The sequence below is a fragment of the Oryctolagus cuniculus genome, chromosome 7 (assembly GCF_964237555.1).
Source record: "Oryctolagus cuniculus chromosome 7, mOryCun1.1, whole genome shotgun sequence".
Taxonomy (NCBI): Eukaryota; Metazoa; Chordata; class Mammalia; order Lagomorpha; family Leporidae; genus Oryctolagus; species Oryctolagus cuniculus.
This window is the reverse complement of record NC_091438.1, coordinates 162,790,147-162,803,548: the sequence shown is the minus strand read 5'-3', so window position 1 is coordinate 162,803,548 and position 13,402 is coordinate 162,790,147. Positions and strand designations below refer to the sequence as shown.

The 13,402-nt window shown below is 69.0% G+C and overlaps 1 protein-coding gene across 6 annotated transcripts in view; it reads left to right on the top strand.

Annotated features, from left to right (window-relative positions):
• Positions 1–13,402, top strand: part of TP73 (tumor protein p73) — a 64,394-nt gene that overhangs the window by 30,238 nt on the left and 20,754 nt on the right. Inside the window, exon 1 of one of the 6 annotated variants that reach the window (XM_070077072.1) lies at positions 3,949–4,190. The exons of 4 other annotated variants lie outside the window; for them this stretch is intronic. In XM_070077072.1, coding sequence (XP_069933173.1) covers positions 4,008–4,190 — 183 coding nt within the window. In that variant the 5' untranslated portion in view covers positions 3,949–4,007. Of the gene's footprint in view, positions 1–3,948; positions 4,191–11,252; positions 11,523–13,402 lie in introns of those variants that run through there. One more of the 6 variants, XM_070077073.1, reaches the window with a different exon arrangement.

The window sequence follows — 13,402 nt, the reverse complement described above, 5'->3', positions numbered from 1 at the left end:
GGAGGCGTGGGGGCAGGGAGAGCCTGTCCTGGTCTGGGAGCCAGGGCAGAGCAGGCCTGGTGGGGGCTCGGGCACTCACGGTGGCCCTGGGGCTGTCGTGGCCCAGAGTCCAGAGGCCGCTGTGGGTGTGGGGGCTCCGTGCTGGGCAGCCCTCGGACAGGTGTTTAACCCTCTGGGCCTTGGGTTCCCGTCTGTAGGGAAGGTGCTGGGAGGTGCTGACCCCTCCAGGGTTTGGGGACAGCAGAGGGTACCCCCCTGCCCTGTGTGCCTTGGCTTGCAGCGAGGGCAGGGAGACCCCGGGACTGAGAGTGCTGTCCTCGAGCCCAGAATGGCGCAGCCCGGGCAGTGCCCCCGGCGTCAGGGCCCCATCAGCCCTCGGTGACCCTGTTTTCTGCCTTGCCCATGGTGGCGGCCTTCGGAGCTGGCCAGGGGCTCACAGGGACCTCCATCTAAGACAGCTACAAAGCCATCTGTGGGCTGGGAGCCGGCGTTGTGGGTGGGAGGTGACCGGGGCCGCAGAGGGAGAGGGAATCGAGGGGCCCTGGATGTGGCCCAGGCAGGGCTCAGGGACCAGAGACCTAGCAGCCGTGTCGAGGGGCGTGGCCGAGGGTGAGGTCCCCGTCATGGGCGTGGACAGAGGGTGCCCAGGAGGCCGCAGAGGCGCCCCAGCTTTGTGGGGGAGTCTCCCCAGCATCCCCTAGGGCCGCTCCCTCTGCGTGGCCAGGGTGGGGCTGAGAGCATAAGGCTGAGCAGTGCCTAGGACAGGTGGAAGGGAAGAACAGGGGAGGGAGGCAGGTGCAGCGGCCGCGGGCTGGCCGGGGTCCCCGCCCCTCCCCCGCCCCATCTGCGTGTCTTCCCGCCTCTCCTGGCGCCTTTCTCGGGTGACAGCTGTTTGCCGGCAGGTGGACCACAGGGGGAGGGCTGGCGTGCTGCTGCAGGAGGCGGTGCTGCTGCAGGAGGCGGGGCCGGCAGATCTGCCCTGGCGGCCCACTGGGAGCTGAGCAGCAGGACAGGGGCCTGGGGTGGGGCCCGAGTCGGGGTCGCCCAGGGAAGGCCTCCCAGGCTTCCTCCAGCAGGTGCCGCCCCCATGCACGTGTGCTGGGCGGGGGGTGTGTGGCCGCCTGTCCTGCGAGCGTCTGTGAAGGGGTCAGTGGGTCAGTTCTGGACGCAGAACAGGTGCCAGGGCTGCTGGGGTCACCTGAGGGGCCAACGCGGGGAGGCAACCAAGCCAGGCCCAGCAGGGGCCCCGCTCTGGGGGATGGGGCCCCCGGCTCCTCTCTCCCTGCCCTGGGAACATCCGGGACCTTCAGGAAATTCACGGGGAGCGGGGCTCCGCTCGGGGTGGAAACCAGCAGCTTTGGGGTGTTCGAGTCGGAGCCTGCGACGCGGGCTTGGTCAGGCTTGTGCCCCGCGGCTGCCCAGCCCCGCGTGGGGGCCATCAGCGCCGCTCCGGTCTGGTCCCCAGCCCCCTCCCGGGTGGGGTGGGGCTCTTGCTGCTCCCCAAGTCCTCTTCCTTCCGCTCGCCCTCCTGCAGCCTGAGAGCCCCCCCCCACGGCGCAGCGGCTTCGCCGAGTCCCCCCTTCCTTCAGTCGTGCCCTTCGGCAAGCGCGGGGCTGCGTGGCGCAGAGCGAGGAGTGGGGGACTCGTCAGGGTCCCTCAGTGCCCGTGGGCGTGGGGAGTCAAAGCCAGCGGCCCCCCACGTGGCCCCCCCAAGCCTGAGAGGACCCCAGACTCGAAGGAGAGAAAGCACTGGCAGCTCTGGGCTTCCGCAGAGCAAGGCCCTCAGGAGCCTCACTGCCCAGGGCAGCCCACCCCGGGCGTGAGCGGGGCTCACCGGGGTCTTCCTGTCTGCAGGCTTCCCCCCAACACGCACACATATGCACACATGCATGGGCTCACACGTACGCGCACACACACATGGGCTCACACATATGCACATGTGCGCATGGGCTCACACATACGCACACACATGCATGGGCTCACACATACACACACACAAACATGGTCTCACAATACACGCACACACACGCATGGGCTCACACATACGTGCACACACATGCATGGGCTCACACATACACACACACAAACATGGTCTCACAATACACGCACACACACACATGGGCTCACACATACGTGCACACACATGCATGGGCTCACACATACACACACACAAACATGGTCTCACAATACATGCACACACACGCATGGGCTCACACATACGTGCACACACATGCATGGGCTCACACATATGCACACACACAAACATGGGCTCACACATACGCACACACATGCATGGGCTCACACATAGGCACACACAAACATGGGCTCACACATACGCACACACATGCATGGGCTCACACATACGCACACACAAACATGGTCTCACACATATGCGCACACATGCATGGGCTCACACATATGCACACACACGCATGGACTCACACATACGCACACACACGCATGGGCTCACACATGTGCACACACATGCATGGGCTCACACATATGCACACACACGCATGGACTCACACATACGCACACACACGCATGGGCTCACACATGTGCACACGCATGGGCTCACACATGTGCACACACATGTATTCATGCATCGGCACGTGCACATGCTCACACATATGCACACACACACATGGTCTCACACATACGCACACACGCATGGGCTCGAGCACACGTGCACACACGTATTCATGCATCGGCACGTGCACATGCTCACACATACGTGCACACGCAGAGCTGCTGCTTCCAGCGGAACTTCCCACGGACGCCACAGCAGCCCCCAGGGGTTGTGTCTCCCGCAGAGACCCCCGCCCTGAGCCCCTGCCTCGCAAGCGGCTTCATTTCTGCCGTGCCGTGGGCTCAGCGCCCAGCGCGTGCGACCCACAGGGTTGTGTGTCGGCCAAGAAGGCGGAGCTGGGGCTCCCGCGGCTGATTCCAGGAACCCGGGGGTTCCGAGGGTGGGGGCCTTTGGTCCCCGCCCCTGAGCAGCCGCTGGGTGCCGTCCTTTATCCTGCAGGCCAGTGCAGGGGCACATAGGGGCTGCTTGGGTGACCGCAGGCCCATCTCCCACTGCCCTCAGCAGCCAGGGAGGGGAGGTGGCCTGGCACCGTGGGAGAAGTGCTTGGAGGAAGAGGGCCTCCATGCCACCCTGCAGCTCCCCTGGATGGTCAGGCCCCCGCCGTGGGGCTCCAGCCCGTCTGCTCTGGGGGCGTGGAGACGCAAGGTCCCAACGTCCGGCTTTGTGGGAGGCGTTTGTGCATCGAGGCTGATCCCGGGGGACTCAGGCCCCTCTGCCGAGGGCAACTTTGTGCCCAAGATGGGGAAATCGGGGTGGGAACTCTGATGCCCCGAGAACGGGAGCAGCGGAACCGCCCACGAAGCCTCCGGGTGGCCCAGCGGCCGCTCTGGGCCCCTGTTTGGTGGGGCTTGGCAAGAGCAGGGACGGCCGGCAACCGCCGGGGCAGAGCTCCGGGTCTCGCGACACCAGCGCCGGTGAGAGTGGCAGGTGCTCATTCCCGCCCCCCGGCTCCCTGAGCGTCCAGAGGTGCGCATCACCCCGTGTGCTCCTGGGGTGGCTCGGGTGTTCCCTGGGCACGAGGTAGCCTGGCTCCACCTGGGTCGCCGCCAGCAGGTGCACCGTCTCCGCCGTGGGGTGGCGCAGCCCTGCCTGCCAGGGTCTCGGGGGCCAGGGCTCCCTCCCCAGGGCTCAGGTGAGGCTCCACGGCTTCGGAGCGCTCCCTGGGCAGCGGCTCAGAGGGGCCTGGGTGGGCGAGCGCAGCCGTGGACCTGGCGGCCGCCCGGGCGTCCCCAGCCGCTCCCCACTCCGCGGCCTCCTTGGTACGGTCCAACACGCAGTGGGCAAGCTGAGGCCTGCCCAGGGCTCGGATGAATAGTCATGAGGAGCCGAGGGGTGGGCCGTGGTTTTGTTGTTAGATGCAGGCAGTTGACAGAACTAAGGGAGATGGGGAAAGCGAGAATGCCAGCAGACGGCCCACATGCTCCCCAGCAGCCCTGGGCCCTGCCTCCCTAGCCACGGAGCCTCGCCCCCTCGGTCCGCGCCGCCCGGCCGCCACCCAGCCCCATGCCTCGGCCCGCGGCGCCCCGGCTCCCCGGCGTGCGCAGACCCCCGAGCGCCGGCCATGCTGTTCGTCGGTGACCCCATGCGGCACCTCGCCACGGTAGGTGCCACGCGCCGCCCAGGGTCTCTGCCGGGCCCCGCGGCTCCATCCTTCTCGGCACTCGGGAGGGAAAAGCTGCCACAGTGGAGGGGTCGGGGGAGGAGGTGGGGCGTGACGGCGCGGACACGCCTGCCCCTCCTGGAGTGGCCCCGGGGACTCGCTCCCGTGGGCTGGGCAGGGACTAGGGGCTGGGCCAGTGCCCGGTCAAGGAGGACCAGCTGCTGCCTCCGCCCACCAGGGCTCCTGTTGCGTCTGAGCTGCGAGGCCGGCGGCTCTGCCGGAGCAGGCACAGGTGTCCCAGCTGCCAGAGCACTGCGCACCTGGAGGTCACCGTCCCTCCTGGGCTTGGGTGTGGAGCCGCCCTGCCCTGGGCCCAGGGTTCGCCCACTGGACAGCACGGCGGCTGGTGTCTGGGCTGTAGGCCTGCGCTCCAGGCTCCAGCTGGCCTGTTGTCTCTCCCATGTGGGGGCAGCTGGCCGGGCATGGCCCGGAAGACGCCGTGGCCCCAGCTTGGCCCCTGTGGCCTGGGCCCCAAGGACCTGGGCTCATTTCCAGACTTGCTGTGTCTCCAGGGCCCGGGCGGCTCCAGGCTGCTAATTGAGCAGGATGAGGACAGGGAGCAGCTGCGCCCCACGGGGCTGTTTCCCTTCCCGGGGAGCGGAGAGCGCGGGGGGCTCCAGCGCAGAGCGGGTGGGCAGCTGGGCCAAGCCCAGGTGTCCCCTAGTCCTGCTGGCCCGGGGCCAGGAGCCCAGAGCGGGGCCACAAAGGTCTGGGGATGCAGGGCCTTTGAAGAGGCAGAGGTCCGGGCAGCGTGGTCCGAGGGTGTGTGTGTCTGCGTGTGCATGTGTGCGCGGGCATGTCTGTGAGACCGTGTGCATGAGAACAGGTGTGTGTGTGTGTGTGCAGGTTGCGTGACAAGGACACACGTGTGTGCATGCTAGGAAGAGCACTAGTGTTGCGCCGTGGGAGCGTGTGCACAGCCAGTCTGGGACGTGGATGTGTGTGTGTGGCCCCGATGGTGGGGAGGGATGTGGGGGCCCCGTCTGCAGTCTGACCTCGGCACTGGCTCCGTTCCCTCGAGCCTCGCGGCGCCCTGACCCCCCCAACACACACTCTGCAGCCAGAGTGGGAAGCAGGCAGGGGAGGGAGGCCCCCCGCCTGCCCCCGAGTCGCTCACTGACTCCTTGGTCCGCCGCCGCTGTTATTGGAAACGCACAGCTGGCCTCGGGCTCCCCGGGGCAGCCTCGCGCCCCCAGAGAAGTGGGTGGCCGCTGGCCTCTGTCGCACCTGGAGCCCAAGGCGCAGCTGGTGTCCCTGCCCTGCCGGCCCCGAGGCCTGGGGCCGTGGGGGACCCCCGCACACCTGTTTTTCTGAATGGAGCTGGTGTCGCTGTGTGGCTCACCGCGGGGAGGGCTGGGCTGCCACCCCACGCACCTTCCCAGGGGGCAGGGAGAGGAACAGGCCCACTGCCCTCCACCAGGCCCTGGGGACCAGCCGTGGCCACCCACGTCATCGCTGTGGGTCTTTGCAGACCTGGGACTACTGTGGCTCATTCTTCTGTTCATTCATCCGTGCTGTCAGCGAGTGTCCGCTCGGCACCTCTGATGCCATAGGCCAAGGGCCAGGGGCAGGCGGAGGCGGGGCCCAGGGCCCTCGGGGCTCTCAAGCTCCTCCCCTTGGGGGACGAGGGCTGCACTGGGTCACCCTCGCCAGGGCCGGTGACTCGGTTTTGCTTCTGTGCCGGAGAGAGAATGTGTGACCCCGTCCTCATCGCCCTGTGCGAAGCTGGACGAGAGAAGTGACGTTTGGTCCACAGTGGACAAATGGCTGTGTGCGGGTCGGCACCGCCCAGCCGTGGCTGAGGACGAACCCGGCCAGAGTTCTGCCTGGACACCCAGCGTGGCTCAGGGCGTGGCTCTCTGCCCCCTCCAGCTGGGGAGCGACACCCCTCCGTGAGCCTCGGTCTCCATCTCTGTAAGTGATGGGTAGCTGAGCTGGGGGTCGCGCACGAGGGGAGCTGCTGGCCACTGGCAGTGCTGGCTGTGTGGGCTGCGGGTGGCGTCCCAGAAGCCGGGCCCTGACAGGCAGACGCACACTCTCCGTCGTCCGCCTTCCTTCCTGGCCAAGGACCCGACGGCCCCGTGGTGCTGCCACATCCCAGGTGTCTCCGGGGCCTTCAGCACCCAGCCCAGGCTGGCACGGGGTGGCGCTCACTGTTCCCCCACGGCCAGGGCAGGAAGGAGCTGCCGCCGGGCTGGTGGGCACTGCAGGATGAGACCGGTGAGTGCCGGGGACACGGAGCCAGGACTGGCCAGAGCCCCTGACTTCCGAGTCCCTGTTCACCGGCAAGCCCTGTGCTGGCTCCCTGGGCTGCTGCTTCTGTGGGCTGCCCAGGGACGCTGTCCGCCCCGCCTGTGCCTTGTGGATGTTGGTCACCCCTCGCCGGCAAGCGGCACCAAGGACGGGAGGTGTGCGCGGCGAGCTGACCCCTCGGCAGCCTCAGGCAGGAGGGACCCCAGCTGGGAAAATCCAGTGAGCACGGCAGGGGTCAGTCAGCCAAGTCGCAGCAGGACCCCGTGCAGGGCAGGGCGCGACCACAGGGGGGCAGGGCCAGGGAAGGGGGTGGGCAGCTCTGTCCAGGTGGAGCAGGGGGACGATGTGGGCCGGGCGGGTCAGGGTGACCCGGGTTTTGACCAGGAGTGTGAACACACGGTGTCAGGTGTGCTCGCGGCTCCCAGGAGGAGGAGGAAGCGGATGGGGGCTCCTGCGGCCATGGGGAGGGGGTGGGCTGAGAAGCGGCCTCCTGGTGGCCGGGGCCCGGGGTATCTGGCGGTGGTGAGAGGCAGCCGGGCCTTGGGGGGGCAGGGTGTGAAGGTGGCCTCAGAGGAAGGCCAGGGCAGGACTGGAAGGCGACGTGGTTCCCTGGGGCGCAGGCAGGGGCGGCCCTGCCAGTTCCCGAGACGGGAAAGGCAAGAAGGGGACAGGTTCAGGAGCCCGGGCCGCCCTGGCCGCCACGGCTGCTCCTACTGCAGGGCTGGGGCGGGTGGGAGCTGTGGGGGGGCAGGAGGCAGCCCTGGGGGGTCCAGCAGGGAGACCACGGAGCCTGGGGGAGACCCACGTGCTGGAGGAAGTAGCCAGGAGAGGACGTTGTGGAGACGGGACAGGTGGTCGACCGACAGCAGGGACAGCAGGGGGCGCGCTCTGGGTGGCAGAGAGGCCGCGGAGACCCCCAGTAGGCGAGGACAGAGCCGTGCTGGGGTGGGGGCTGCGGGAACTGCGTGAAGCGGGGCCAGCATCCTTCGCAGCCCCGGGGCTCGGAAGGGCACTGGGACCCGGACGGGGGCTCAGAGGCACCGACTGCTCCAGACGGCAGGGAGCGGGCCCTGCCGACCCCGGGGGACGGCGTGCACCCCCCGGGCTCCCGCAGCCCTAGTGACTGACGCAGGGTTACTGGACCTACTGGGGTGCTGTGTCGCACCTGGAGATCCTCCCCACGCCCGCAGCCACCCGCGGTGCACCCCTCCCGTCCCCGTCCCAGCGTCCTCTCTCCGTGATCCGCAGCTTCTGCTGTCTTCCCGGGACCCGACGCCCTCCGGCTGGTGCCACAGGCCCTCGCCGCTCTCCGCGGTGGGTGCTGAGCTGGCGCGTGCTCACCCCGCGACCTCTCTTCTGTTTCACGCAGCCCCGGGCGCCTCGGCCGACCCGCGTCTTGGCTGCTGTGTGCAGGGCGGATTCCCGCCCCCACGGCCCCCTCGTCCCCGGCCCCGCCAGCGTTTGTCACTGCCGTCTTCCCAGCGGTCTCCCCACGCGGTTCTGATTCGCGTCTCCCCGGCCACCGCGCCGAGCGTCTCTCCATGGCCCTCTTGGCCACCGCGCGTCTGCCGCTGGGAGACGTCTACTCGGGTCGTTTGCCCGCTGTTGGCTGCTGATGCGTTGCTTTGGCTGTTGAAGTCCTGAGCTCCTCGGGTCTCAGCCTGGATCTCACGTCCCCGTGGGGGGGGGGGGAGAGGGTGCCCGCGCCTCCCCCCCTCACCAGTTTCCTTTGCCCTGCGGAAGCTCCGGGGCGCGACAGAATCCAGCGTCTGCCCCTGCCGCCGTGCCCTTGAGCTCTGATCCAGAACCCCTCGGCCAGCCCGAGGTGCCCAGGTCCCCCTCCAGGCTGCCCCCGCGGTTTGGTGCTGCCGGCCTCTCCTGAGGGCCAGCCTGTGGGACCAGCTGACGCGCCCGTCTCCCCCGGCTGGCCCCGCACCATCTTAGCTCACAGGAAACCCACTCTTCCGGGGGCTCAGGCCCGACCTGGCGCCATTCCTGGCCCAGCATCCTGTGACAGCTGCACCCAGACGCACCCAGGCCCCCGCTGCCCACCTGCTGCCCGATGCAGCCCGACCTGGCCCCTGGCCCCGCCTTGGTCACCATCACGTATTCTCAACTCCAGGGCCCGAGGGTCCCCTCTGTGACCGGCCAGGGTCCCTCCTGTGCCCACCCCTCCCCCCGGGGCCGCCCGAGGCCTCCCAGGACCCCCCGGCAGCGTCTTCCTCTTCCTGCAGCTCAGCTCCGCCCGCCAAGCACTTCCCTCCCCTTTGCCCGGCCCAGTTCTCCCTGGAGCTCCGAACCCGAGTCCTTGCGTGACAGCGGCTGCTGCTTTGCTCGCCGCCTTCTGCCCAGGAGGACTGGCCGCGGCTCAGCCGGAACCTGGAGGCTGCCCAGGGTGCCCGAGCGCAGGAGGCGGGCTCCAGCGTTTCATGAGCAACCTGGGAGGGAGCTGCCTCGGGCCCCAGGCCGGGGTGGGACCCCCGCCCGTTCTAGGACGGGAGCAAAGCAGGGCCGAGCCCCTCCTGGGGAAGTGGCTGCTTCTCCCCCTGTAGCTCCTCCTCCTCCTGGCCAGGCGTCCGCTTGTCACCGAGGGCCACTACAGGCGGCACACCTGCCTGCCGCGCCTACCTGTGCCCGCGTGGCACTCGTCACTCGAGCTGCCAGTTCAGCCGCTCATTCGTGCACCCCGGCCCCATCATGTGCTCAGAGCTAAGGCCCAGGAGGCCCTGTTGACCTGGCTCAGGGCACCTGCAGACGTGGGCCATGGCCGGCACTTCTGCAAGACAGACAGGCGGCAGGGCAGGGCCGAGGGGCGGGTGCATGCACAGGGTGCAGGGTGACGCTGGCCCGGGCTGTGGGCAGCAGGCAGTGGGGCAGAAGCCGCCAGCTGCCTCCACGGGGCACAAGTGCCCGCCTCTGGCCGAGCTTGGCCCCCTGGGTGGGCAGCCTCAGTGCAGCCGTCCTCACACGTTTCCATTGAGTCCCAGCGCCCACCTGCCTCTCCCAGGCAGCACCACAGAGCCGTGGGGTGCAGCCTGGGACCCCCCGGGGCCCTGTGCCGTTCGGTCTGGGGCCAGGCTGCTCTCTTCGCCCCACGTGGGTGCAGGTGGGGCTCTGGGGCCTGTAGACGCACGCCTGGCGGCTGAGTGGGGGCTCCGGGGGCGAGCCCTCCAGTGCGAGGTGTGGAAAGTTCCACGTGGCCCTGGCTTGGGGCTGGGCGAGGCTGTGGCTCCGCGGGGTGAGCGCAGAGGGTGCTGTGTGCAGATCTGCGCAAGCACAAGTCGGATCTTGTCGGCATTTCCATCCGTTTAATCACAGACTCCGGGAGAGATTGTGGGAAATACCAGCGGGACGGAGGTCTCCTGCGAGCGAGCTCACTAGCGGGAGCGGCCATCGCCGAGCTGAGGCCCGGCTGCTGTCAGCCCCTCACCCGGCGTGGGGGTGGGACCCAAGTCTGGACTTGCCTGCGAGAGGATCAGAGAGTTTGTGGCACTCTCATCCTTGAAAACCAAGAGCCTGGCCACGGGGCTCTCTGGGCAGCCGGGTCCCTGGAGGGCAGGGGTGGGGGGAGTCGGGCACCCTGGTGGGCGCCGGGCAGACCCCAGGGCCGGTTCCCGCATCGCTGTGCGAGTTGTGCATCCCTGCTGCTCCCTGGCTCCCGCCCTCGAGCAGGGGGCAGCCGGGGCAGGGAGCTGGTGGAGACCCGGGAGCAGCCGGGGCAGGGAGCTGGTGGAGACCCAGGGCCGCGGGGCCCGGGAGGGGCTGGCAGAGCGCCCCTCCCTCCCTCCCTCCCCTTCGGATCCTGGCTGTGGACCTGGAAGGGTGCCACTGCGGGCCCCAATTACTCTGTCGTCCCCGCAGAAGGCCGGGGTGGAGGTGGGGCTCAAACCCAGGTCCTCTGACCCCCAGCTAAGCCCTCGGGAGCTCACCCACCAGAGAAGGGGGCCGAGCCGGCCGCAGACGGTGGGAGGGCAGCTGGGCTGGCCTCTCTGGTGCTAGGAGCAGGCTTTGGATGGAGTTGGGGGGAGGGGGCGGGGGAGCAGAAGGCCAGGGCCGGCCACAGGTGGTGGAGGCTGACAGCAGGGCTGGCCCTGCAGGAGGCGGGCGCGGGCTGTCTGCTGGAGCAGGGAACTGCACTGACCGCCTGTGGGGCCGGACATGGTGGACGCAGGGACGGGGAGTGGGGCGTGAAGCCCCAGGCGTGGTTCACAGCTTCCTGACCCGCAGCTGAGGGGAGGGTCTGCGCAGTGTGCAGGGGGGCGGGGCGGGGTGCAGGCTGCGGTGGTGACGGGCGGGCGGGAGGGCACCATAGGATCCTGCGGCTGCTGTGCTGCAGGGCGGGGGTGGGGGTGGCCCTCGGCTCCCACACTGCAGCGCAGAGTTTGGTGCCGGTTTGTGGAGCAGGTCAGGGAGAGGGTGCAGGAAGAGGTGGGGGCCCGGGGGTCGCGGGCTGCTGCGCCAGCTGGAGCAGGGGCCCAGGGCCCCGGGGGCTTCGCCCTCTCTGGATGGGGTCTGGTGGGAGACACGCGGCTGCGGAGGCTGGGAGCTCTCCCTACCCCGCCCCTACCCTGCCCGAGGCCCGGGGGGCCCAGCGGGGCCCGTGCCACCCTCTGGCTTCCTGGCTCCCCTTCGCGCCTTGCCGCCCTCCTTGGGTCGCGCCCAGGAGCCCTGCACACACATGCAGGCACATGTGGGCGCCGCGGGCCGGGCGTGTCCTAATTAGCCCGCTATCTTGGAGTTCTCGTTGAAAACAAAACAAACCAAAAAAGTCCTGGTTTTGCCCGGGTTCCTCCCTGCTGCCGGGTGGATCTCACCTTGGCTTCCGGGCAACCCTGCCGAGGCCTCCACCTCCAGGCTGGCTGCGCCCAGGCCCAGGGTCCCCCCCATCCCCGTGCAGGGCTGGAACGGCAGTTTCTGGGGGCAGAGTCCTCGGACCCCGTGCAAGCCGCCCTCGCTCCCTAAGCCGCGGGGTCTGCGTCATCGGCTGGGGGCACAGCAGGCACCGTGACCGCAGACAGGGTGAGCATGTCCGAGGTGGCCCTGGGGACGAGAGGACGAGGGGAGGCGTGGCCAGGCCAGCCTTCCAGCCCGGGACCAGCAGGAGTGGGCGGTGTCAGCCTGAGGGTCGCACGCTGGGCGGCTCTGCTGGGCCCTGCTGGGCCCCGGGCGCTGCGAGCAGTGGACATTTCCCTCGTCTCGCTAGAGCCCTGCGTGGGGCCTGCCTGCTGCCCGCAGGTCCTCCCTGCGCCTCTCCTTCAGGTCCCTGAGAAATGCGGGCAGGTTCAAATGTGAAGCTTTCGCCAGCACTGCCCCCGCCCCCGGGTGCTGGCCGCTCCCGGGGGATGGAGCTGGGTGCGGGGTGGGGGCCTCTGCTCTCACCTGCCACCCTCACCTGAGACCTGCTCTGGACAAGCCTCAAAGTCAGGGCCGGGGGGGCTCGAAAGCATCCAGGAAGGGGGAAAGCCTGCCCCCTCGGGCCAGCCCAGGACCCCAGCCCACAGCAGGGAAGACCCTTCCAAGGTCTCGTCGCCTGGAAGACTCCGGTGGGCAGGACGCGCCCTGGGCCGGGGGTGGAGGGGCTGGCTCACGGCCCAGCCTCACTGCTGAGTGACCGCTGCCCACACACCACCTCCAGCATCCATCCGTTCATTCATCCGTCCGCTTGCTCATCCACCTGCTGGTTGTCCCAGTCAGCAAAGCCACTGAGGTCCACCCTGGACCGAGAATGCCGAGGGAGGGTCCGGCCCAGTGCCATCCACCAAGGGGGAGCCGTAGCCACAGGTGCGCCTGCGTGTGGGGAGCCACGGGGGAGATGAGAGACTGTGGGCGGAGGCGAATCCTTGGTCCGTCCCCTGCTCCCACGCACCGCGCTCCCAGCTGTCTCCCAGGCTGTGCACCCCCGTGGCCAGCGGCTGCAGAACCAGACCCCAGGATGGCCCGGGTGCTCGGAGGACTTGCAGTCCAGCTGGGGGTGGGTGGGGCGGAGACTGCAGGAAGCACAGAGCCACGTCCCCGAGAGCTTAGGCCGTGCGTGGCCAGGCCTGGGTCCTCAGAGCCCTGACCTCTGAGCCAAGCTGCGCTGTTGACAGGATCCTGATAAGACCAGAGCGGGGCTTCCGGGCAGGGGTACGGGGCTGAGGTCAGAAGCACATCCCCAGGACCTGGGTAGCCTTGTGGGTCGTGGTGAGGGGTCAGGTCTGGGGGCCCTGGGCAGGGCCCGAGCCTGTGGCAGCCCTGGCACCCCACACCCCACGCTGTGCTGTGGACGTGGCGTGAAGGTGTTCCCCTCCTGGGCCGGGTGCTGGGGTCCCCCCGGCCCAGACTCCCCAAGGACAGGAGGCTTGTGCTGCCAAGTCTTTCTCCGCGGGGGGCAGCTATCACCATGACCCCTGACCCCTCGCAGCCCAGGAGCCAGGAAAGGTGAGGGCCCAGCCCTCCCGCGGCGGCGGCTTTTCCCGTCTGCCACGGTGAGATCCTCATGCTGTTCCCGGCACACAAGTGCGCAGCCGGCACCGGGCAACGCAAGAACATCTTCCTCACCCCCGGAGGAGCCTGGACCCCAGCTTGCCCTCCGCCGCGCGTCGGTGTCGTGGCCTTGGCTGACCGAGCGTGAGGTGTGCAGGGCCCGTCCGCGGTGCAGTGGGGGTCAGCGCCTGTCCCTTCTTACGGCTGGGCCGTCCTCACGTGGGGGCGCCGCCCCCTGCTCAAGGTCCTCCCCAGGCTCTCCTGCCTGCACCTGTCTCTGGACCCCTGAGGTGGACACGCAGCGGGGCCTGTGCCCTGCAGGCAGGCTGAGCTGGGGGGACTCGGGTCACCACGGCCCCTGGACGGAGGAGGACGAGCCGCCCAGGCCCCGGGGGCATGTGCTCTTCTCTGTTTTGGTCTGGAAGAGACGGGTG